The sequence below is a fragment of the Carassius carassius genome, chromosome 13, assembly GCF_963082965.1.
Source record: "Carassius carassius chromosome 13, fCarCar2.1, whole genome shotgun sequence".
Taxonomy (NCBI): Eukaryota; Metazoa; Chordata; class Actinopteri; order Cypriniformes; family Cyprinidae; genus Carassius; species Carassius carassius.
In genome coordinates, this window is record NC_081767.1 from 24,857,852 (window position 1) to 24,882,266 (window position 24,415).

At 37.1% G+C, this 24,415-nt stretch overlaps 1 protein-coding gene and 1 long non-coding RNA gene across 2 annotated transcripts; both read right to left on the bottom strand.

Annotated features, from left to right (window-relative positions):
• Positions 1-1,885: 1,885 nt before the first annotated feature.
• Positions 1,886-7,064, bottom strand: LOC132156180 (cerebellin-1-like). The gene is made up of 3 exons (XM_059565072.1): positions 6,327-7,064; positions 5,762-5,881; positions 1,886-2,990 (listed from the first exon to the last, which is right to left on the bottom strand). Exons 1-3 carry the CDS (start codon positions 6,579-6,581, stop codon positions 2,793-2,795), a joined length of 573 nt encoding a protein of 190 aa, XP_059421055.1. The 5' UTR covers positions 6,582-7,064; the 3' UTR covers positions 1,886-2,792.
• A 5,268-nt stretch (positions 7,065-12,332) lies between these two features.
• Positions 12,333-22,128, bottom strand: LOC132155687 (uncharacterized). Its single transcript, XR_009437338.1, has 3 exons — positions 22,042-22,128; positions 12,963-13,027; positions 12,333-12,786 (listed from the first exon to the last, which is right to left on the bottom strand). It is a non-coding gene; the product is annotated as an uncharacterized LOC132155687 (long non-coding RNA).
• Positions 22,129-24,415: the final 2,287 nt, after the last annotated feature.

Below are 24,415 nucleotides of genomic sequence, written 5' to 3' on the forward strand. Positions count from 1 at the left end.
ATGATCTGAGGATAATTTACCACCACATAAGTAAGGTACATTTACAGTCCACAGTCTCTATCTGTTACTGGATGTAGGGCTAATTTATTTTTTTATTTTTTTACCAAGCACATTATTGGTCTGAAATACTCAAACACCACTTCTCTGGATAAATAACACAGTAATATCAAATTAGAAGCAAAATACCCTGCACAGCATCAAGCTCTCATAACCCAAGCCACCTTCAGCAGATGTTGATGATGCTGCGCAATTATAAGAGTTGGTGTGATGTGAGCAAATAACCCTGATAAAGCAGATAAAATGATGTCAACAACTCTGTCACTCGCTTCTAAAGCACAAATCAAATTCAGAAAGCAGTTCATTTAATTTCAGAGGCCATTATAATTACTCTACTCCTGTTCGAGAATCACAGTTAAAGTAAACATCAGTTAAAGTAAACATTACTAATATGGTTCCTCGTATGACATTTAAAATTCAATCTGCAGTGTCCCACCACTTTCCCTTTTAATTGCTGCTCTCTCTCTCTCACCTCTCTTTTTGCCTTAGCATTTAAAGAAATAACTACCACTAAGCCGTCCTCTAATTGCTTGTCACTGGGCATGGTTTTGGGAGCTATATTTTGAAATTGGCGAGGTTTGCAAACATTGGACAGAAAGACGTTGTCCTTTGCCAAGACTCAGTAAAGAGTAATTTTGTGTCTGACAGAGAAGAAAGATACAGATTACACAACTCATTTATTCCGTTATCAAGGCCTTCACTTATCTTGTGAGTTATATTTAAAAAGAATTCTATAAAAATACAACTTTTCACAGAATTAATATATTATTATACAGCCTACAGTGTGTTAGATTTAAACCTGCCTGCTTACATTTACAAGTGATTAAGGCAATACTGCAATTAACTGAAAAATCATTCTCACAATTAGAGTAAGCATACGTACAGTAGTTTTATTCGCACTATAGGAATTTATATCCTTATATCCTATATATATATATATATATATATATATATATATAAATATATATATTAATAAAAGACTGACAAAAAGCCAAGAAACCTCTGGACCAAACACTTACAAATACTTAAGTAAATGGAAATTACGTTGGTCCATAATCTCAAAAAAATTATAGCCAAGCCCATAAGAGGAGGAGATTGCAAACCAAATTGTCAAAAAAGAAAAAAAAAACTTTTATATATATATATATTTACTGATCTTTAATATCTTATACAATGGACTTGAATATTGATTAATATGCATTACTATGTATGGAAGCATTTGACAAAGCTTCCAAAGCTATCACTGTATAGCAATAACATTTGATATTATCTGAATAAAAGCATTTTGTAAGAATTTTTTCTGTGATTATGTCTGAGCTTCTCTTCTTGCTGGACTTGGTTAGTCACTAATATAAATAAATGTGGGATGATGGAGACTGTCATCAAATGAAGTCACATGGATTAAAATCCCTTTCATGGTATGAATTGACTCAAGGACAAAGCAAAGGTAAATATGAAAAAAAAGAGTAGGAAAGACGAACACGCAACATGATTTTTGTGTAAACAGTGGGGTTTGCTTATTATGCAAGCACTAATTTCCCCCCAGGAGCTCATTAGAGCCTTGAGTGCAGCAGAGAGAGGCCCCAGTCACCTGGTAGAGAGAGAAAGAGACAGAGACAGGGAGAGAGAGACCAGCCAAGCATATCTACATCATGAGAGAGCACAATAAGACACACTGAGAGTGTGTCATTGTGTCTCTGTGGCACTCACACACACACACACACAGAGAGAGAGAGAGCTTTGTCAGAAGTCACTTTAGTGAAATGATTTGTGTTTGTAGCTCTGTAAAACCTGTAAGCGACAATCTTAAAATTTCAAAGTCACAGAATCAGATTAAGAAAGTACCATTTAATTTTTATTGAACCAAAGGAAAAAAAAACAATTGATGTTAATTGATTAAAAGGGAGGATTTTCTCTGTTAAATATTCACATATATCTTACAATCAATGATAGTAAAACATTTTACTTTATAGTATTTCTGATATAGTTCATCTTAGCCACATTTTTTGACCGAAAACAAAAACAAGAAGCATTTGTAGTTGGACAGCAGCCTGAAAATCCACTCACAATCACTAAGTTTTAACACTGAAATACAGAAATACAGAGTCGACCAGATTCAATTAGGCATTGAGTATATCATAATCATATAGAAACTTTTTTTATTTATTTATATATGTATATACCCAGTATGCAGTCTTTTTGTGGAGATTCAGAGATCCTTCAGTCATGACAGAGCAAAGACACCCTCTCAGAGACAAGAAAGGGTGAGCTGGAGGAAGCTAGAAAAGAAGGGGCGACTGGACTGAGTGGAATGACAATGACATTTGACACAGTATGTACGTATGGAGAGAATATACAAGGATGTGACCTGTGTGAAATGGGGGTCTGGACTATTGAAGGGGAATCCTTAAAGCAGATGAAGACAAGATGAAGAGGGTGGACTTTGATGGGATGAGTAAGAGGGAGGTGGGAAGGGCTACGATCCACGGTGTGCTTTCTTTCCATATTATTTCAATTATCATAAGGATAATAAAAAAAGTTTTGGCTGTCCAGAACTGTAGTCAAGCAGCAGAGCAAAGTAAGTGCGACTGAGAGCCTGCCACACTAAATGTTGTCTTCCTATATGTTTTCTTTACATTCTCACTATCATTCTATCTCTCATCTGCCTTCATATCCCTCCTGTCCCCCACAAGCTGTCAAGCTAAAGAGCAATAGTCCCTCTGTGGCTTGCCCCTCTACAGAGGGAAGACCAGAAAGCCAGAGAAGGTGGAGTACTTCCAGCCGCCCATCAGGTTGCCTCGCTCCAGCTTGAGGTAGGCACGGTCACCTTTCTCCATTTGAATCAGAACACCATTACTGGCCGCTTCGCGTGTGACGTCCTGATCACCGGCGAAGGCGGAGATCACTGGCCAGCCATTGTGCATCAGGCTCACCTGTAACATGGAAGCATATAAATTAGCTGGTCGAATCCCACTGGTGCGAAAGGACGTACTTTCTTTTTTCTGTCTAATTTTGCTTAAAGAAACTGAAAAGTGATTTTTCTTGAACAATTGAGCATATAAATTACTAAACAGGTATTGCCTGGCTGAATAAAACACACATACAAAACACCAATGGGACAAATAAAAGCCTGTTTTAATCTAACCAACAATAACATGCATAATCTATACATGTTTGTTCCCTTTCTTTTGCTCGCTGACAAGTCCCTTGATAATATAGTAGATAGCTCCCCACAAAATCATAAATGTTGATCAAAGCATTTATGGGTCTTTGCCAGGGGAAATGAAAATGGCACATTGCTTTATTTGTGTCCGTTTTTCTTTGCCAGCCATTCTCAGACAGAGCCAGAAGAAGGGCGAAAATGATACTGCTAAGAGCTCTCAGGGAGGAATAAGCTTGTGATTATTGGAAAGGCACCTTTGAATGTTGTGCATGACGATCAGATACACAAAATCAGATGCAATCATTATCAATATGCAAAAACCCTGTTACACAATGATAAACCACTCTTATACAGAGATAAAAAGCCACAAAAGGCTCACCAATAACAAACCCTCATGAGGAGTCATGACTCAATGCACTTTTTCACACGTGACACTCTATATCGTTTTTCCGCCTGACTTTAACCTGTCAAAAAGGCCTTGTGATTCTAATTACATCCTCATTCTTCAAATACATGTAAAACATACAAATGAACCATTGTATGGAAAAACTCAAAAACAAGATGTGAGATAATGTGAACGGATCTTAACACACAATTTAGTGCTGCATTCAACTGAACCGACAGACAGCTTCCTGTCCAAATGACGCAGTGAAGTGATGGAGGACAACCCCCTTCTCTTTCTCTCTCTCTCTCTCAGTCCCTTTGCCTGTCTCAGTCATACATAATGGTTGGACACGAGCGAGACGACAAAATATTTTTCCTCCTCCTTTGTCATATCTATTCACAAGGGCATTATTTTAGGTCAGAGAGTAATTTTCTTAATTACCGTCTGTCACATCTGTGGGTTCATAGAGAATTGTGCTCCACAAAATATGGGCAGTAATCGATATTCAAATGCAGCTGTCTGCTGCTTTGTCTATTGAAAATTGTTGCTTTAAGCTTTGTATAAGAACTTTCTGTGACAATTAGACTCCTCAGTCTGTGTCAGTATCCCCAAAGCCAACAAAATAGGTGTTAACTAAATCATGTGTGTGAGTTTTATGACGCAATTAACTTATAATGAAAACAACTGACTAGAATTTTAAATACAGAATGTGATCACTTGATTGTGACACCTAAACCAGACCACAATTTAAAAAGCTTTTGCCCATCAGTCACCAGTGTTGTCAGATGTACTTGTCCTTTGGGTATTGAAGTACATTACTCTGTGAGAGAATATAAAATTGATTATAGGGATATGACCAGAGGTTTTTAGGCTGAAAGAAACTGCAATAAAATAGATAAAATATATGTACAGTCAATGCATGCGGTCTTACTTCCAAACAATTGATTGGGATCCATATAGGTATGTGTGTTGCTTGATTATCCATGGAGCCTTTCAGATCACTCTGTGTGTGTGTGTGTGTGTGTGTGTGTGTGTGTGTGTGTGTGTGTGTGTGTGTGTGTGTGTGTGTGTGTGTGTGTGTCATATGTTGTGCATGCTAATAGAGAGGCCTGCTCCTCCCGCTCAGATCAACAGAGTGGAATTCATGTTTTCTTTGAAGTACCAAGTGTGAATGTAACTAGAACAACAAAGGAAATATTTATCCTGTCAGATAAACAAAATATTTCACACATTGTCAGCTGTGTAACTCTTGCCAAAAATATGGAAGGAGTTGAAAACAACTTTTTTTTTCTTTTCACAAAAAAAGTGGTACTGAACAGATTAAAACAAAGGACTATACAAAAACAAACATTAAATCAATGATAGATCTGTGCAAGATAATATGCATTCAAATTACAAAAACATTTTCTGTTTGGTCTGGAAACATGAATTTACTAAGCATTATTATAACAATACTTTTATTTTAAAACAAAACAATTGAAAACACCATTCTGTCTTAAAAAGTCTGACCTTTCACACCTAATTCACAGCATAATCTAATAGCCCATAAGCTCCTCCTTTGCTACTGACCTGATTTTGGCAAAATCGTTGCATCTGATAAAAAGGTAAAAATAAACCTATAAGGTACAAATTTATTTTTGTAATTTCTGTGAGCACCGTAAAAAACAACATCAACATAAAAACTAAATAGGTCTTTCAATGCAAGACTGTTCACATGTTTTCTCCTTTATTGTGTCCTTATTAAATTATCATAGTTGTATTAGAGCTTTGGTTTCAATATATGTATCGTCTCATCTTATATTTGTTTGTGTGTGTCGTATACACAACTCCCAACTCATTGTCTTTAATAAGTCAGTACATTTCAGTAATGAATAGGGAAATGTGATGTGTGTGTGTGTGTGTGCTGTGCAGATTTTAACTAAAAACAGGAGGCGAATCTGTCACGCGCGTTCTCTGTCCATGGTCCTGAACACGCGCCAGTCTTGTCTACGAGCCAAATTTTAGGCTGGTTGTTAATCTTGTGCTAATTGAGAAAATAAACGAAAGCATTCCTGTCTATACAACTGAAAATTTCACATTTTCCCACACACTTTACTGTCCCACACGCACCACAGAACACTCCAGAGACAGGTGAACACAAAGGTGTCTGCACTTACCTGGATCGTTTGACGATTATACACTTTCACTACGTGGAAATTAAAACTATATATCCCTTTGCGCGGGGCGAAGAAATTGCTCCTTTCCTCATCGAAACTTCTACCAACGTTCACAAGTACCTAAAGAGGATGCAGACATCAGACAGCAAGTCAAATAACAGGCTACAGTTCGTGATGTCTCTTAAAAACGTATTGGCTCTAACTTGAAGTTTTACAATGGGAACTTGCTGGTATAGAGCAGCAAACCGTTTAAAGCATTTCGTGATTCATTATATATAAAAGAGGAGATGGAGGAGAGTTTTATGACACGACAAAGAAGTTCAAGGCTATTAGATATAATAGAAAGCCATTAGCCTGTAATTGACATTTAAGGAAGTGAAAGGGAATATGACGCCTCCCCAGACTACACATATTAGTTAAATGTTTGATTGCTGTGATATTTCTTAGATTTTGTGATCTAGTTTGTATTTGCAACGGTGACATAAAAATCCTCCCGCAATTCAACGGCGAACGGGTAAAAAGTAATGAAACAAAAGAAGTGCCCATTCCCACAGTGAAAATTTACCTGATCAAAGTAGATCACCATTGTTCGATTGCTCATCTCCGACGGCTCGTGGTTCGTGTTCCTCACCACGGAAAAAGCCACTTTGGCGCTTCCCGAGCGCACCGATATCCCAAGAGCCGTCCCAGTGGGATCAGAAGTGGGATTTGAGTCGCACACGACCAAGCATTTCCCCTCCAGTACGATGGGTTCGGTCTCGTTCTGTGCGTATACATGACACAAGAACCACACTGCGCCTAGCACCAACGTCAGCATCATGCCAACTTCACTCCGCACCTAACAGCAGTCTTCTCCCACAGACAACAGCGCGCTCAAATCCCAAACCTGTCCTCAATGTAAAACGAAGTCCTTCCAAACAGTTCAAGTTAAAACTACAAGAGTTTTCCCTCTCGTTCCCGTCTCAGTCCGTAAATGGAAGAGCCGACTTTAAGCGGAACAAGGCCCTTACAGAGCTCGCGCGCAGTAGAATACATAGCGCGTGGGGTCCGTCTACTCGCGCGCTCAATTATTGATATGTGAGATATTAGAAGTGAAACACAAAGGCTCGCGAGCGCAATCCTCCCGCCCTCCCCTCCGGGCCCCCAATCAGCGAAGGAGACGGGCTTTACTTTTCCAATCCTTTTCCAAGCCAGTGCACGGACCGCCTCTTCTCGTGACAGCGCCGGTGGGGTCCCACCCCTCAAAAGAAGTTTCTTACAGGTGGACTCTTCTCAGCAGACAGAAGGGGATGACTACCAGATCTTCGGGAAATGGGGGCGCGTTATTTTGTCATCTTTCTACCGGACACAAGGACGCAGTTTGTTCTTCCGTGCCCTGTTAAACTATTACTCAAGATAAATGGATTGTGAGCGAGCGGAAGCACAGCGGAGGTTGTCTTCAAGAACGCCGGATGGAAGAAGTTCACGAAGTTGTTTTTGCTCACTATCGGACTCCTATTGCTCAGATAAGGACACTTCACGAAATCAGTGATGATTAGACATTCTTCTAGATGGACAAGCCAACTTTAAGCAGGGAGGACTATTGTGAAACAAAATATTTTTAACAGGAATAAAAATGCTACAGTAGACAGGTGTTAATTGGTTACCTTATAAAATGTAAATGAAAGAGTATATATTAGATCTGATAGACTATAAGTGTAATTTCATTGTGGGGGTGGGGAGGGAGGTTGGACGTGAATGAACTACTATTTATTTTCATCAACATTTTTATTAACATTCAACAAAAATAGCATGTACCTTTACAATCTGAAAACTATGTTTTGCTTCTAGAAATCTTTTAAAAAAGTAAAAAACATATTCCTGAAAGAAAATAGTAAAGACGTTCCTGCAAGTTCTTTCACATTTTAGTAACATATATTTTATTTACTTCATAAGGGTGTTACTTTTTTATTTTAAACTTAGTTGTTTGTTATTTATTCTAAATTGTATTTTATAACACTGTGCTGTCTAGGCCTGTATGTATTTTTGGCTATAGTTCGTAAATAAAAAAAAGCCAGTACAATCTGTTATATTCCACAAAGCAGAATTTAATAGTTCAAGTAGCCTACAGTAAGTTGGTATGTTACCATCAGTTAATGACATAGTTGTGAGTGTAAAATACACATGGAGAATGCCTCCCATAATATTTAAAACATTGATTTTGCAGTGAAGTTCTGGCAACCATGGATGAGAACTTTATATTGTGAATTTAAAATAATTTTAAAGAAATGTAAAACACTATAGTTATATTGGAAGTTGTTAGTGATGGGATTTATGGCTCTTTGAGGGGATCCGGATCTTCGCGATCCGTTCCTTTCAAAAATATTTAGTCAGTTTTAAGAAGCCAGCTTGGGGGCATCTCAGTTTATCCTGGAAATAATCACTGGGAGGAATGATGAGGTGAGATTTGTAGCCAAATAATTAAAACTCAGATATCACACACCAATATCTGAGTTAGAATTATTCTGAAATATTGATTATTACCTCATTTGTCATGTGTGGACTATATTTCATAGGGTTGCACAAATCCCTCTGCTTAGACAGTGACATCACTATTTTGGATTTACCTTTAGTACAAAGAGTGTGTGTGTGTGTGTGTGTGTGTGTGTGTGTAAAGCTACGTTGACTTATGTTATTCATACAATACCTACTCAAATAAACATCAAAAACAAAGCCGGCTGCAATGAATTTCTGTGCAAAACAGCTTTTACTACAAACACTTTCACACAAGAACATTGTTATCACACAAGAACATTTTGATAGAAAACAAAAAATATTTAAAGTAGATAAAATTAGAATAAATAAAATGGAAATGTCTACATACTACATACTATTACTATTGTAAACTTTGCAAATAGGACATCAGCCCCTTCAAGTCAATGAACAATAACAAAGTGGGCTGCAATGAACATGCACAACTAATAACTAATATCATCACGCTATAAAGGGTTGGCCTGCGCTGGGTGCGCCCCTCCCCCTATAACTGTTCTGTCTCGCGGAGGAGCTCATTTGTGTGCATCTGTGTGAAATACGCATAGGAAAAAAGAACGACAGAAAGAACGGCTCCCCTCCAGCCGCGACTCGGCTCCCATCGTTCATGTTTATGAGCCGTTCAAAAGAATCGGTTCGTTCGCGAACGTCACAACTATAGAAGTTGTTAATTCAATCAATATAAAAATGTTTCAGCTGAATGTAATATTCTCACATAATAGAACTCCTCCAATCTTTTACACATTTTCCTCATTAAAAAAATGATAATGAATACATGCTTAGGATATTTACGCCACAAAATTTAGGGAGCATATGCTGTTGCTCAAAAATTTTCACCCAGAGTTTGAACATGTTGATGGGATGGGGCGTCTGAGGCCCGTGCGACTCATTTTTCTGATAGCAATCATTCTGCACCAGCGCAGTTCCAACATGACATTTAATAAATGAGATCACTGAGCAGGTTTTAGCAAGAAAAGGGACATTGTGAGCTAAACAAGAACAGAGGACGAACTTGACATTTGAAAGAAACAGCAACAACAAAGCATGTATGAGAATACGTGAGTTGAGCTGAAGACTTCATTAAATTAGATGCCATCCTATGAAGGGAAACTGTTCTTTGGTTGTCAGACCTGAAGCTGGTTAATTGATGATTTAATTAATAAAATAAAATAAAATGAAAATTAATAAAAACAAAGATATTTTTGTGTGCACGCCATTGTATGGACACCTGCTGTTATAGTGAAAGCAAAGAGAATAAACAGTATTTCACCGTTGTATCTCAACAGGAGTGGACAGCATGCTGGTCTGGAGTCAGCAAGTCACCTATTCACCTATTCTCAAAAGAAATGTTCTACAGAAGAGATGATGAGCTGTAGGCACAGCTTTAGTGAGGACAGCAACACACGAGACTGCAGTGGTGCATAATTCTTTTTTTTTATTATTACTAAAATTGAAGAGTTTAATTTCTGCCATAAATGCCCAAAAAGTAAAAATCAACACGATGAACGTTAAAAAATGCAGTTATACATTCAATTCAGTACACCTCTAATGACTTTGAATTTATACCAAACCAAAACTCTAAAACCTCATAAAATTGTGTCAAAATGACAGAGATTAGTTGGATGAAAAGGATGAAGGCAAAGATTTTTATATAGTATATATATTCTTGGATTCTGTTCAAAATCTCAATTTTTTTTTTTTTTTTTTTTTTTTTTTATGTTTTTGTTTCTGCTTTTGTGTAAATTGTTCCTTCTCATTTTTTATTTTTGAGTTTGATAATAATTACAAATGAAACATTCTCTTAAGAATCTTTATGTGGCATTATATCTATTTAAACAAACAAAAACACATTTTGGAAACCATATGTAACTTAAATAATCATTGTAAGGCTAGGAGCACATTCGTAAACTTAATGCACGTCATTTAGAGATCATGTACTGTAGGATGGATGGCAGATGGACGGACAGACAGACAGACAGACATGACAGTCACCTGATGCTGTAGATGAACAATAAAAGCCAGGTTAGTGGAGCATCAGGACAGATGTTGTCTTGTGACAGATTCCCTGTGAGGAATGTCCGGTCACACTCCGCATCCCGCAGGTCTCGTTGCATCATTCAGTTGCCCCTCAGCCCCGCATCATGAAGTGTGAATGGTGTAAATAAAGAAATACAGAGAGAGAGGGAGAGAGGTGTGTCAGTGACATGTTAAGCGTAACTGTGTGTGTGCTGGTGCCAGCTGGCTCGAAATGCCTGGCTGCTAGTGTGGGAAAACACCTCTAGAACATAATAACAAAATGCATGTCTAAATGATGAGAAAAAGAAAATCAAAGTAAGTATATATCCCTCCCAGCAGAGTAAGACTACCCGGTACACAGTCATTAAAGAACAATTAGCATGCAAACACCTCAAAAGAAGGAGTTAACAACCAAAGTAATTAGCACACTAAAATATTTATCACCTTGCAAATGACATGTTTTCCCTGAGAGCCTCCATAACTCCAAGCATTCTTTAGTTATTGTTTGTTTATGGAGAACTAAAAAGCAAGCTTTTCACAGAGGTGCCTTGGCTTCGCAGTTCTGTAACTAAATACAGATTCAGTTGAATGCAAATAATCCTCCGAGCTTAACTGATTTCAATTCCAAACAGGATTGGGAGGCATAACCAATATTGCTCCAAGCTTGTTTCCCTCTCTGAAATGAAAGATTGATACTAATCATATTTAAACTTGAGGTTGGCACACTGTATATTTAATGAACCTTGTTCTCTTTTCATTTTACTCATTTTGAGGTGGAAGTGATGATTAACTTGATTAGGAGAGGACTGCAACCAATTTTTTTGCTGGGAGTAATCCAATCAAGAATGTAAAGTGTTGTAAATGCAATTTGACAAATCACATTAGTCTGTTATTGGCGGCCGGTTGGTGGCTCGCCAGAAATATAGTTTCTGTCCTGGAGGCGATTCAATAATATGATTTTAAAAGAGTTTGGCCCCAGTCCACTCCAACAGGAACATACAAGGACAACTGGGAAGGTGTACAATAGTGTGTCAGCAAGGGAAATGTGTGTATGGTTGTTTACCCTTCAGAATGTTTCTTAAATTCCAATTTGATTTTGAATTTTGGTAGCAAACAAAATACAGAATTGCAATTCAATTTCGAATATAAAGTACAAATACAATGAATTGAAATTCATATAACTACCTAGAAAAGCAGTAAACTCTGACTGCTTATAGTCCAAATTTATGGGCTTGGGCAGAAAAAATGAGAGAGGATTCTGTTCTAAATTTTGCACAACCCTGGTATACAGATGATACAATCCTAATCAATCTAAACTAAACACTTAAAAAAGAATGCTTTGCTCTCTGAGCCATTGACAATAAGGTTAAATGATTGAAATGTTCAGTCACGTTAATCATAGTTTTCATACATAAATCTGCATAGTCATGGCATCTTGAGTGTATGAGAGGCTTTTATCCAAATGCATTCTCAGATTAGACAATCTTATTTAAACATAAAATACCCCTCCGATTTCCATGTTCCCTGCTGCTTTGCGCTGGAGTTATGGTGCACTCAGCTGGCTGAGAAAATAACCATTAAGGCCTTGCAGTGGAATAGAATAAATATTGCATGCAGTGAGTGATATAGGACTCACTTGACTCTTAAAGAGACAGTCTCAAGACTCCTTGAGGGCAAAACTGAAGAAACCACTGAATCACTTTAAAAATCTCCAACAAATGTTGTATCTGAGAAGTAACTGCATGAATAGAAAGATTGGTGCCATATTTTGATATGTCACAGCAATTATACATCAGGTTAAAGAGTCTCTTAAGGAAATCCACATGGTTTAATTTTTAGTATACAGCACCATAAACTTGTTCTGACTTATATGACATTGCATATAAAAATAGAAGCCTATGCTTGTGCCCTACTGCATGTAATATTATTCAAAGCGTGTCTCCTTCAGAAGAGGATGGGAAGAACAGAGGAGAGATTTAGATGAGGAGGGAAGCTATTGAATAATCATATAAAGCAGCAGTTATGGTTTAAGATGTCTCCCACCTGGTGCACAAACAATTAACCTCCATAACAATAAAGACAATGTTTTACATACAGGCAAGTCCGCACATGTGCACCCACATGCACTCTGAATTACCCTGCAGAGCCCGGGGAATCTGCTGCTCTGGCCATTTTTTTGGCGCAGAGGCCTCCAGACCCCCTCTGCCTGTAACGTGTGTAATCATGGCTTTCATTGGGTTACAGGAGCGGAAGGGCCGCCAAGAGATGGCTAGATTAAATCTTCCATGTGTCAGAGGAGAAGAGAAAACAGCGTTGCGCTGTCTAGGGAGGGCTGGTGAAAAATAACCTGTCATCACTTTCGCTGGTTTTGGCCGCTTTCTCGGTCCTCTATCGGTTCAGTTGTTCACTCACTCTGTCTCTCTCTGGGTCTAATTCGCGATGCAGGGTTTTCAGGGGACAAGGTGAGAGACGCAGGCGGTCTGTAATAAAGAGAGACAGCCTGATAGGAGGCAGATGGAGGATAGGGGAGAGAAGGAAACTAAAGTGGGAGAGAAAGAAGATGCTCCTGAGAGAGAAAAAGTTAGGGACTGGGGGAAAAAAAGAGGAAGAGACGCTATGTGCAAACAGCAAGTCATGTAATATGAGGAGTATTTACCTCTGTTATGGTGCTAGCAGAGACTCCAGACAGCTGCATAGACGCTCAAAAGCCATATCCAAGACCTAAAGATGTTATTGAAAGACCAAAAAAAAAAAAAAAAGACAAAAAAGAACCATATTTAAAAATAAAACCTAACAAGCCAAGATGGTCTTTGGCAAGATGCCTCATATTTGGAGAGTCACAGAAAAAGTTTCAGCATTGAGGGTTAACATGCCCAATGGTGACTGAAAATGCATTATTTGGAGTGAAGAAAAGACTCACTCTTACATTTATAGTCCAAAAGTATATTCATAGTCTCAAACTTCATGGAATCCACCTTATTTTTCATTCCTGAAGTAAGCTGTTTTCTGTGAATGTTTTTTTTTTTAATTGCATGAATATAATTTAATATAAAATAAACAAATAGTACAGAACAAAAATGGAATACAGGGGAGAGAGCAAAAGAAAGAAGAAATAAAATGTACAATTTACTTAAAAACCATTCTATAATAAGTGATGTCTTTAGAGCTTTTTATTTTTAGGAGAGTGAAGTGATGACAATAATAATAGAACACAAGCAACTATTTTGCAGCTGGGTTTAAATTTAACTTATCTAGTTTTGTGGATATGGTATTTACCCATAATACAAATAAAGTTTTTTCTGTGAATGTGTGAGACTTCACGATTCATTAGCCGCTGTAGAGAAATAACGGGAATGACATAGTGCAGTAAACTATAAAACTGTCTGTGCCACAAACCAGTGTTTGTAATTAAGACAATACGTTAAAATAATATGGCAAGAAACACCAGTCTGCAGCATCAGACAGCAAAATGAGCTGTTTTGTACAGCTAAAAATACCTGGAAGCGGATGATACCGGAAGGCATTTTATAATACGAGTATGCACAATGGTAGAGCCGTTATGTAAACAGGTCGCATGCTGCGTTCGTCCAATTAGTAACACGGACTCCGCAAATAAGCAAACAAAAACATTAAACCAGTGTTTAGGAATGTAGTGTGAAACGTCAGCATATGAAAACGCAGGATTTATTCTTTACTCCAGGTAAATTATGAGCAGTGAAACAATCTAACCCAGGATTTCATTTAACCACAGGGTTAACCGTTTCAAGTATGAAAAGCAAAAAGGGCCCTTTTCAGGCACAACACACAGATTTAAAGGTATAGTTTAACCAAAAGTTTGCATTTTGTCATCATTTGCTCAACTTCATGTTGTTCCAAAAAAACAGTAATGCCTTTCTTCTTCTAAAGAAGATAGTAAAGACTTGTAGACCTCAAATACATGTGTTAGATAAGAGAGACATAAAAATGTGCAGTGGTGGGGGTTCTCTAGGGCTTGAACCACGGGCCTGGGTGATCATCCATGCAACCATGTTTTATCATGTGACTGGGTTCTACCTGTATTTCTGTAACCAGCATAATCATATTTTACTTGGATGTGTAGTAGTCACAGTGTGAGTCCATAACAAGCAGTGTTATAACAGCCTGTGTGAAGCAGTTTCAGAAATTAAAGATATTGTAACTCAATAGGTCACCAGCCTGATTAAATTTGAAATAACCAACAGTTCCCGGTTTTATACTGTTCTCTATGTAAATTTTGAGTCATTGTTAGTTTTGAACTTATTCAAGTTTTTGACATGTTGGAGATTATATTATTTAGTCATTCAACAGCATGGAAGTGACAAATACAGATATTAGATGTAGTATCTGCAATGAACCAAAGCAGACAGGCCTAGAATAGGATACTACATATAAAACCATAAGCAGAATATATATAAGACAACATCATGCACTAAGATAGGCACATTTTACTCTCACGTTTGATCTATTTTATATAATTTTCTATCATAGGAATATCTCATACTACTGAATGAACATGTCAACTTGTTTTCATACTAGAAAATGAGTCAGAAGCATGTAGAAAAAGATATGGTGAGAAAGAGCTAGTTGGATATACCTAGGAAAGTAGATACTGATTTTTTTTTATGACAATAAGTGAGAGGTGTAAAATAACTGGATTGTATAATGAAGAGATAGATTAAGAATGTGATTATGATAATTAGGTAGGAGCATGTCTATTTTAAGTGGGTGAGGGTAGTGACTTGGATTCTGTGAATCTATGATTGCAATATGTGTGAGCACTAAGAGGTTGAGGGTTTGCTGGTTAATGTGACCCAGTTAACTCCTGCTAGTAAATAGTTTCTGTAACACTGGCACCAAAAAAAAATATTAAAAAAAGAAAATTATTTCTCCAGTAATGTCCTTTAAGGCTATCAGAGTATGTTGACAAAAAAATGTGTTGAAAGCAAAAATGTCGTTAAATTATATTTTAATAATTCCAGATAAAAAGCTATAAAAAAATGTGAAATGGACTAGTATAGTAAAGGGCTTGTGTCTGGGCAAGTTTAATCAATCAGTGTTGTATTAATGGGTTTTATTTTTATTATTTTTTTCCTGCAGCTAAAACAATGGGGCTGAAGAACTGAATATCCCAGGGTTTACATCATATATTTCTTGAATAGTTCAGCCAAATTACCTGAGAATACACTCACCCTCAGGCTGCAGATGATCAATCTTCAACAGATTTGGAAAAAGTTAGCATTAAATAACTTGCTCACAAATGGATGCTTTCAGAATGAGTTTTCACACACCTGATAAAAACATCACAATAATCCTCAAGTGATCCACATGACTTTAGTCTAGCTGTTAATGTCTTATGAAGTGAAAAGCTGCCTGTTAGAAATCCATCATTAAGGCGTTTTAAATTTAAACAGCTGTTTACAACCAAAATAAAAATAAAATTAATCCATAAACCTTAATAATGCAGTGAAAAAGTTTATCCACTATTGTCCTCTTAGATCAAAATACACACACACACACACACACACACACACACACACACACAAAATGTATACAACTGTTTTTGCTTGTAAATGGTGCTTACTCTATTCATGTTTCTCTCTCAATTCAAACCAGGCAACTTTTTCACCACAGAAAACAATATCATGGATAGGGGACTTGTGTGGATTACTTGTGGATTGTGATGTTTTTTTCTTAGGTGTTTGTACTCCCTATGGCACCCATCTACTGCAAAGGATCCCTTGCTGAGCTACTGACATAAAAAAAACAACAACAATTTCTCCAAAGCTGTTCTGATTAATTTTATTTTTGGGGAAATCTATTCCTTTAAGTTTAAGAACACTAACGCTAATAGATAGCCTTCTTACTATCTAATACAGTGTGTGAGATGTGTGTCTCACGTTTGAGACACAACAGACTGTTAGTGTAAATACTGTAAACACTTGACAGCCCCTGTAGCATGCAAATAAAGTCTGCACTATGTGTATCCTCAGTAAACAGCGTATAGGAGTGGTATGTTGACAGAAAAGATCGATACTTGGGCCACTGCTGATGGGAAACGGAACAATCTTCACTTCCGGTCCCTCGATAATAACACTGCCAGTGTCACGGACACACATACGCTTGTCACTCAGCCTGATGAGCATCTTACAATCTCTCTCCCAATATCTGTGTGTATATGCCACACATTTAACTGCAAAATGGCTAAAACTCAAATGCAGTCATGCATACTCATCAGATTCTGTCTGATGAATCACTTGGTTGGGGCAATGGTTGCTTAGGGCTCGAGTCAAAATGAGGTACTTTCATCTCAAGCTCTATATTCATTCCTGGTGGATACAAATGTGAGCAAGTACTGTGCTGTGTACACTTGACTGAATTCATGAGAGACATGATTCTAGTGGGAGAGCTAGATTGGATGGGTACTTTGGCTGACAAGCATAATAAATTCTTTAAAGTATCAATCAAATGTCAGTCAAAGATTGTCACCAAGCTAATTTTTCTCCATTCTAGTTTGTAATGGCCACTTTTTGAGATCCAAACATTCCTTGTATAAAAACCTGCCTTCCATTTTCTTCCTATAAAATATTCAGTTTCACTCTTAAAAACTTTAAATTACAGAAATGAAATATCTTGTAAACACTATTTCACCTTATGCTAACATGAACTATTCAAAAGATTGGGGTCAGTAAGGTTTTATTATTTTTTAGTGTTTCTGAGTCTCTTATGCTCTATTTATTTAGAGCATAACACGAAAGGCTCCATTTATTTGATCAAAAACACAATAAAAACAGTAAAATTGCAAAATTGTATTACAATTTGAATAACTTTTTTATATTTCAATACATTTAAAAATTTCATTTAATCCTTTAATGAAAAAAGCTGAATTTTTAGCAGCCATTAAACCAAATCTTCAGTGTCATATGAACAGTCAGGGATAATTCCAAAATGCTGATTTGGTGCTCAAGAAACATTTAGTTTTATTATCAGCACTGAAAACATTTTACTGTCACTTTTGATCAATTTGATTAATACTTGCTAAATAAAAGTGGATGGCAACTCATAGTATTATGAAGAATTAATGTTAATCTTAGCTATTCTTTTAAGTTAAAGCTACCTTTAACAGCCCTAAAAATACCATAATACAAACAATATTATAATATAATAATAATAAAGTTTGAAAAACCACTAAATCCCCTGGATTAAAAAAATTGAAATCCTCATATACCCATGTACAAATTCATTCTCGTCTTCCATTCCAGGAAAGGAACATTATGTACATATGCATTCTAAAATGAGGCTGGTGAAAGAAGTATTGCTCAGGTAGCAATTTGCATTCTGAGAGTGTTAAAATGTACCTTATATGATTTTGAAGATAAAAAGCTGTCTGGTTCATACGTCCTAATGAATCTAAATGTATGCAAAGATACGAGTGAACTTGACCATGTTAACATCACGCTGAGAGAGGTCTGCCTAAAGTGCACTCTTTACACTCATTTAAAGAGAGAACAAGAGTGTGCGTCACAGCCAAATACAGAGACAGTTTAAAAATGTGGGTATGTAGAGAGATGCACACTTCCACACCTCTATAGCCAGCTATGCAGGGGCCAACAGGACAAATCTGAGGAGAAAAGCAAAACAGCAGATGAGTTAAAGGAGAAAACGGGATGGAAAAGATAGAGATGAAGAGGCAGGAAAGAGATGTGATGTCATGGTAACAGAAAAGTGTTCTTTAAAAGGCAGAGAGGAAAAAACAGGCTGGCTTTAGACATGCAGAGGAGATTCATATGAGAGTAAATAGGACATTGTTGCTTTAGCTCATAAACATTTAAAACTAAAATATCCATCCATGCTGAATATCCATAAAGCTCTTTTCGGTACAACAAAAGTAGACAATTGTTACAAAAATATTTCGATTTCAAACAAAAAGCTGTACTTTTTATATTTAGCAACGAATCCTGAGAAAGGTATATGGTTTCAACAAAATTATTCCACAACAAAACCATTTTCAACTGTAATAATAAGAACTGTTTCTTGAGCACCAAATCAGCATAATAGAATGATTTCTGAGCAATAATGTGACGCTAAAAACTGGAGTAACAGCCGCTGGAGAAAATCCAGCTTTGCCATCTCAGGAATAAATAACATTTTAAAATACATTCAAATAAAAAAAGGTATTTTAAATAGCTATAATATTTCATAATGTTGCTTTCACTCTATTTTTGATCAAATAAATGCAACCTTGGTGAGCATAAGAGACATTGTTTAAAAAAACATTAAAAAAAAGAAAAAGAACATACTGATTTTAGAGGCTGTCTGGATATAGGCTTGCTGTATGTGGTAGAGGAAATCTCAGACAAATTACATGACGCATCCTCAAGTCCTATATCTGGCTGCTAAACAAGCTCACACAAACAAACTCATATGTTTGATATCCACAGTATATGTATCCAGCAAATTAGGGATGTAAAATCCAGCTACTGGATGGGAGCAAGAGAGTCATCAACACTAAAACACTTCCCTAAACTCTTTCCATGTCTTGGTTTCAATTTTCTGTCTGCTGGTTTCTCTTGCACCTAAACCATAATTCAGACTCTCAATAATCTCTCGTTCACTTTTTTTGTAATACTTCACCACCTCTCTCTCTCTCTTTCTTTCTGGTGAGAGAACAAAAAAACAGAACGGCCTCCTGCTAGTTGAACGAGGAGCAACTCCATACAGCTGGAGAAAGGTCACTAATGACAGGCCTTCAGCACGGCTGTCAGAATAGCCCACAGATATCTCTCTCTCTCTCTCTCACTCACACACGCACACACACACACACACACACACACCACCACCTGCATTGAGTCACTCAGAGAACAAGGCATAATAAACTCAAATGATAGTGAAATGGATAAGCAAATGAACAGACATGAATGACAACTGAATAAAAGAAAAAGGGCAAAAATAAAGCTAAATGAATGATTGGATGGATAAACGATGGACAAATGAATGCATATTGAGTTGGAGCCACTCTAGTAAGGAAGCCACGAAAACATTAGCCATTTTGTTTAATTGTTGCCATCTAGTGGACAAAACCAGCATTAATTGCATAATGGGTTTGAAAATTCCACCTATGCTTAACAAGCAAAGTTTTCTTTCCTCCATTGACATTTTCTGTTGAAACAAGAAGTTTGGATTAGTCATTTCAATATATTGTAGGGCTTAGGCATTTTTGAAGTAGCCAATAGGCTTTCATTTTTATGTCATGTGGTCTCTAATGGGCCACTACTGCTGTAGTGTGTTTATCATCACATGATGAGTATATAGTCACACTTTCTCACTCAATCACATTCACTTGCTGTCACTAGGTCCATGTAGCCTCAATGCTTGTGTATTGCAATAGTGAAGCAGCGGTTCAGCACTACATCATACTGTCCTCTGTCAGTGATCTCGCATCACATCTACCCTCCAGCCACTCGGTCAACATCACACATCAAGCCTGCTACAACTGTTTCAGGTCTCAGAAAAACAGAAAAAAAATCAGATACTCAAAGGCCTGAGGGATAGGCCAAAATGGATGACTAGTTGCTGGACAATGATTTTTAGCAGTGGTGTTTTAATTAGCATGCTGTTAGACAGTTCACTTGGTGAAATTCTCAGAAAGGTTTTGTATTAATAAGTGGCACCAATCACTTTCCATTTCATGTTTATAATGCAACTTTTTGTTTAAAATCAAAAAGTGTCCATATCTTTATTTTTGAATGCAAACATCTTGCTTAAATGTCCCTGTAATATGAAACCAAAACTGTCTTATTACAAAGCACTTTAATAAGTAAATTATAACTACTCTCTCCTTTTTATTTCTTTATTCAATTTGTATGTGTGTGTTCCACATAAAAAAGCCTTACAGTTTTGGGGTAAAACGGGGGTGAATAAATGATGACAGAATCTTCATTTTCTTTATCTTCAATATAAAACCACATTCTAAATATGTTTGTGACCTATACACATAATAATTCCTATTTTTGCACTCTTTAAGAGGCACAGTGAGTTTTCCTTAAATCGTCTGTATGAAAGATCATGAAGGATCACTTTGGAAAGAATCGGGGAAGCAGAGAGAACGTCAATTGCAAACAGATATGGCCCAGGAGAAAAGAGATGCAAACGTGCGGCTAATTGGGATGTATGAGTGAGGAGAAATGAGGAAATATAAGGGAAATAGAACAGTGAAGAAGAGCAAGAGAAAGCAGAGGGAGGCGCATTCGGGACCTTGGCGACCCAGGTGGAGGGCATCTGTGCATTCTGCTGAGAAGAAGAGCACTGAGGGGAGAAGGTGATGAGATGAGAGAAGGATGACAGGAGAAATGTGTTGTCACCTCACTCAGGGAGCATCATCTGTCTTTCTTCCCTCACTGAGCAAAGGATTTTAACATGACACAAACTTTCTCTCACACACCTTTAAATTGACACGCTGTATTACAAAAGACATCCATTTGTGCCCGTCAGCTCGCTCTTTCTCAAACACACATTGTAAATTCCTATCAGGCCTTGGGAGATCTCAGACCATGAGCTCATCAGATCATTCTAGTGACATGATATGTATGGCTGTATGGTCAAACCCGGGTAGTAAGTGAACTTGGATTAGAGCTGGTTCAATCTCTGGCTGAGACCACACAGATAAGAGAAAGAGCTCCAGGGCAAGAGTCTCCATCATCAAACACCCAATCTCTCAGACATATCATCAATATTTTGTATCATATGAATCATAAAATGTATCATTTGCAATGCAGCTATATTTTCTTTAATGTTAAACACATGGTCTTCAGACCTCCCAGAATCAAACAGAAAATAAGCTGTTTTTTTCTGACAATATATATATATATATATATATATATATATAAATGTCAATTAAATGGTTCTGGTGTTCACAATATTTAATGCACTTATTTTTCAAGATTATTAATATTAATAATGGCATGAATTCGGCCACCAGTTCTTATTGACGCATTGAACACGTGTACAGCTCCTCCCTGATGCCATTAGTGAAGCAATGGCCAGCAAACTTTGGCACTTAAACAGCAAATTTGATGGAAATGTTTAATGTCTGCAGGTAAATCTTGATGCAGTGGTGGCATTCTTGGTTGTTGATTAATCCATTCCCTTGTCTCTCCTTACAATGACCTTGTTGTGGAAAAAAACGATCAATAGCAAAAAGCAACGCTGTACATAACTCAACCCATCGCTGAGCTAATAAAGCACCAGTGCCAACCCCTGACCAGCAAATTAAAACCCAATCAGAGAGGCCCCGAGGGGCCCAGGAGAGAGTACAGCAAGGCCAGTGTCTCACACAGACCTGGAGCTTTGAACAGAGGACTTAATCAGTCACTGATTAGAGTGGCAATCAGAGCATAGGCTAACGTACAGCAGGGATGCTATAAGTGTAATTATACTTCCTGTAACGCTACTGAGATGTAGGCTACCACTCACTGATATTTCTTGTAAACCCAGATTGATTCTCCTGACTCACAGGCCATTTGTTTTCTGTCTTTTGCTCTCTAGAATATGCCCACACAAACACAAACCCAAAGGGAAATTAAATTGCTCAGAGGTTATACGCTTTTGTAGTTCAGGACACTTGAAGCCAATGTGAATTGAAGTTTATTTCCACAATTTGAAGAATTTTTCTGAGAGAAACAGTATAAACATTGAGAAAAACTTAAGCGGGTCATAAATACCAGAATGGAGTCTTATAACCTTGTCTCAGATGTTCCTCCTAAAATTTCTTATAGGATATACTGTAAAAGCAGAGACAAACAAAAACATTTGTTGGGATAAAGCGTAACACTTTATTTTAAAAACCAATTCTCACCAATTCCTATAAAGCACACATTAATGCCTTTTTCAGGATGACCATATTTTAGATCCCTACCCATATATAAACCTTACAACCCCATTAATGATTATTAATAAGCAGCAAATTAGACATTTTTTGAGGGAAAACTCTTAATGTGTGTTCCCTTAAGTGTTTCAGAATGAATTAATGAATATAAATAATTATAAATAAATAAATAATTTGTTCTTGGAAGAACTTGATAAGAAAAGGTTGAGGTCATACTCAATTCTTTTTTCAGGAAAAACATCTGAGTAACAGGAAACTTAAACTAAAGCCTCAGTTTGACTCAATCTTATTTATGATTTGTCCTCAATATGGGAACACAGATACATGTAAACCTTCACATCTATACTTCTAAGTACCTCCAATTAACTTCAGTTGTTCTGAAATTAAGCTAATTACCCCACACTCATCCTTACAGTCATCTTGAATTTTAATTAAGACATAATTTGCCCAATCTGATTTACCATTAAAGTCAGTTTAATGAGGTATTACAATATCTGTAACGACTTTTCCAGAAGTCTGGGCCACACCCACACATAAAAAAAAAAAAAAAATGCTGTACAAGCAGCTAACAAGAACGTCAAGACATACTGTAAGTGCACATTCAACTGCACATCTAGAAAAGATCTCACATCTTTCACTTAATTAACATCTTCACTTTCATCTCTGTCTCAGCAACACAATGCACATCTGCCCATCCTGCATGTGCAAGAGGTGTCACAGAGGAGGCACAAGGGGGCCATCTAAAGGCCTGGAGGGGATCAGCATGCACAACTATGCGGACTTAAAGGGATAGTTCACCCAAAAATCAAAATTATGTCATTAATGACTCACCCCCCATGTCCTTCCAAGCCAGTAAGACCTCCATCTATCTTCGGAACACAGTTTAAGATATTTTAGATTTAGTCCGAGAGCTCTCAGTCTCTCCATTGAAACTGTGTGTACGGTATACTGTCCATGTCCAGAAAGGTAAGAAAAACATCATCAAAGTAGTCCATGTGACATTACAGGGTCAGTTAGAATATTTTGAAGCATCGAAAATACATACAAATACTTTAAGCTAGAACACTAGTTTAGACTATAGCAGCTATACTAGTAAGTGAACAGGGCTGTAGTGACAGTTGTGCGTGATTTGACAGGTTGACAGCTCTGTAGTCTCTAGAGGCCTGAATCAGCAGTTAATTTCTCTCTCCATCTCTGTACCACTGCTGTTCACCCTGCGCAGTGTCACATTGCCTACACCCATAACCATATACCAAAAGACAGACACAGTAATATGTAAAAATACCAAGCTCCATTTAACATATTTTAGCCTATAATTAGGGTTACATGGAGATGATAAACATCTGTTGCATTCAGAACATGCTGAAGATACTGTACTGTAATGTAATGTCACTTTTCAGAATGTTTTGGAACCAAACAGACTGGAAATCATTTCCTTTGTGATCAAACTGCTAATTACGCTCTAATGTTTGAAGATTATCTACAATAATCGACCGTGATTCATGCCACATCTTCGTTAACTTTCATCTTCATTGTCAACAAGGGGGTCAGACTTGTTATAGTATTTACCATTATGTGATGATCTCAGAATAAGTTAAGAGGGAACTGTGACAGTCTTTAGTTTAAATTTAGCTTAAACGCGAGCTGTGGCCTGGTGATCAACACATGCTCCAACATACTGAGCTGTGGTCCCATAATAGAGTAAAGTGAATTCATATCTAACATTTCCCTATCCCTTTCCCAGTCATTTCCAGTGCTCTCTGCACTCTTATGTGAATAAAAAGAGGGAAAGAACTTGACTCTAGCACTCTAATAGATAGCATAAAGACAGTTATGCAAATTACACTGTCAGTATACCCTCATTGAAATGAAGTGCCAGAGATTGGGCTGCACTCTGGACGTGATTGGTAGCAAAACTGTCAAATTATTTCACACAGCCAACCACAGAAAGGCTCTAATTGTGTATTTGTCAGTAGACTGGTAGCTACAGCAGATGGCTTCAGTATATTATGTATGGGCTTAGCTAGATAATTTATGAAGGTATCCTGTTAAAAATACCATCAGAAACAGAAGCATCAAATCAGTGACTGTTTTAAGGATATTTTATTGTTTAGTTTAAAGAAGGTGATTCAGTTAAGTAGATTTAAAGTGACTCATAACACTAACCACAGCAAGATATTGCTCCAGGTGTTGAACTATTGCACTGATCA

Bases quoted from the DNA above. Each gene is read 5' to 3' on its own strand.
- LOC132156180 (XM_059565072.1), bottom strand. From the start codon at position 6,581: ATGATGCTGACGTTGGTGCTAGGCGCAGTGTGGTTCTTGTGTCATGTA. The intron at 5,882-6,326 runs GTAAATTTTCAC...CATCCTCTTTAG, and splicing joins TGGTGATCTACTTTGATCAG to GTACTTGTGAACGTTGGTAG. The intron at 2,991-5,761 runs GTAAGTGCAGAC...TCCATGTTACAG, and splicing joins ATAATCGTCAAACGATCCAG to GTGAGCCTGATGCACAATGG.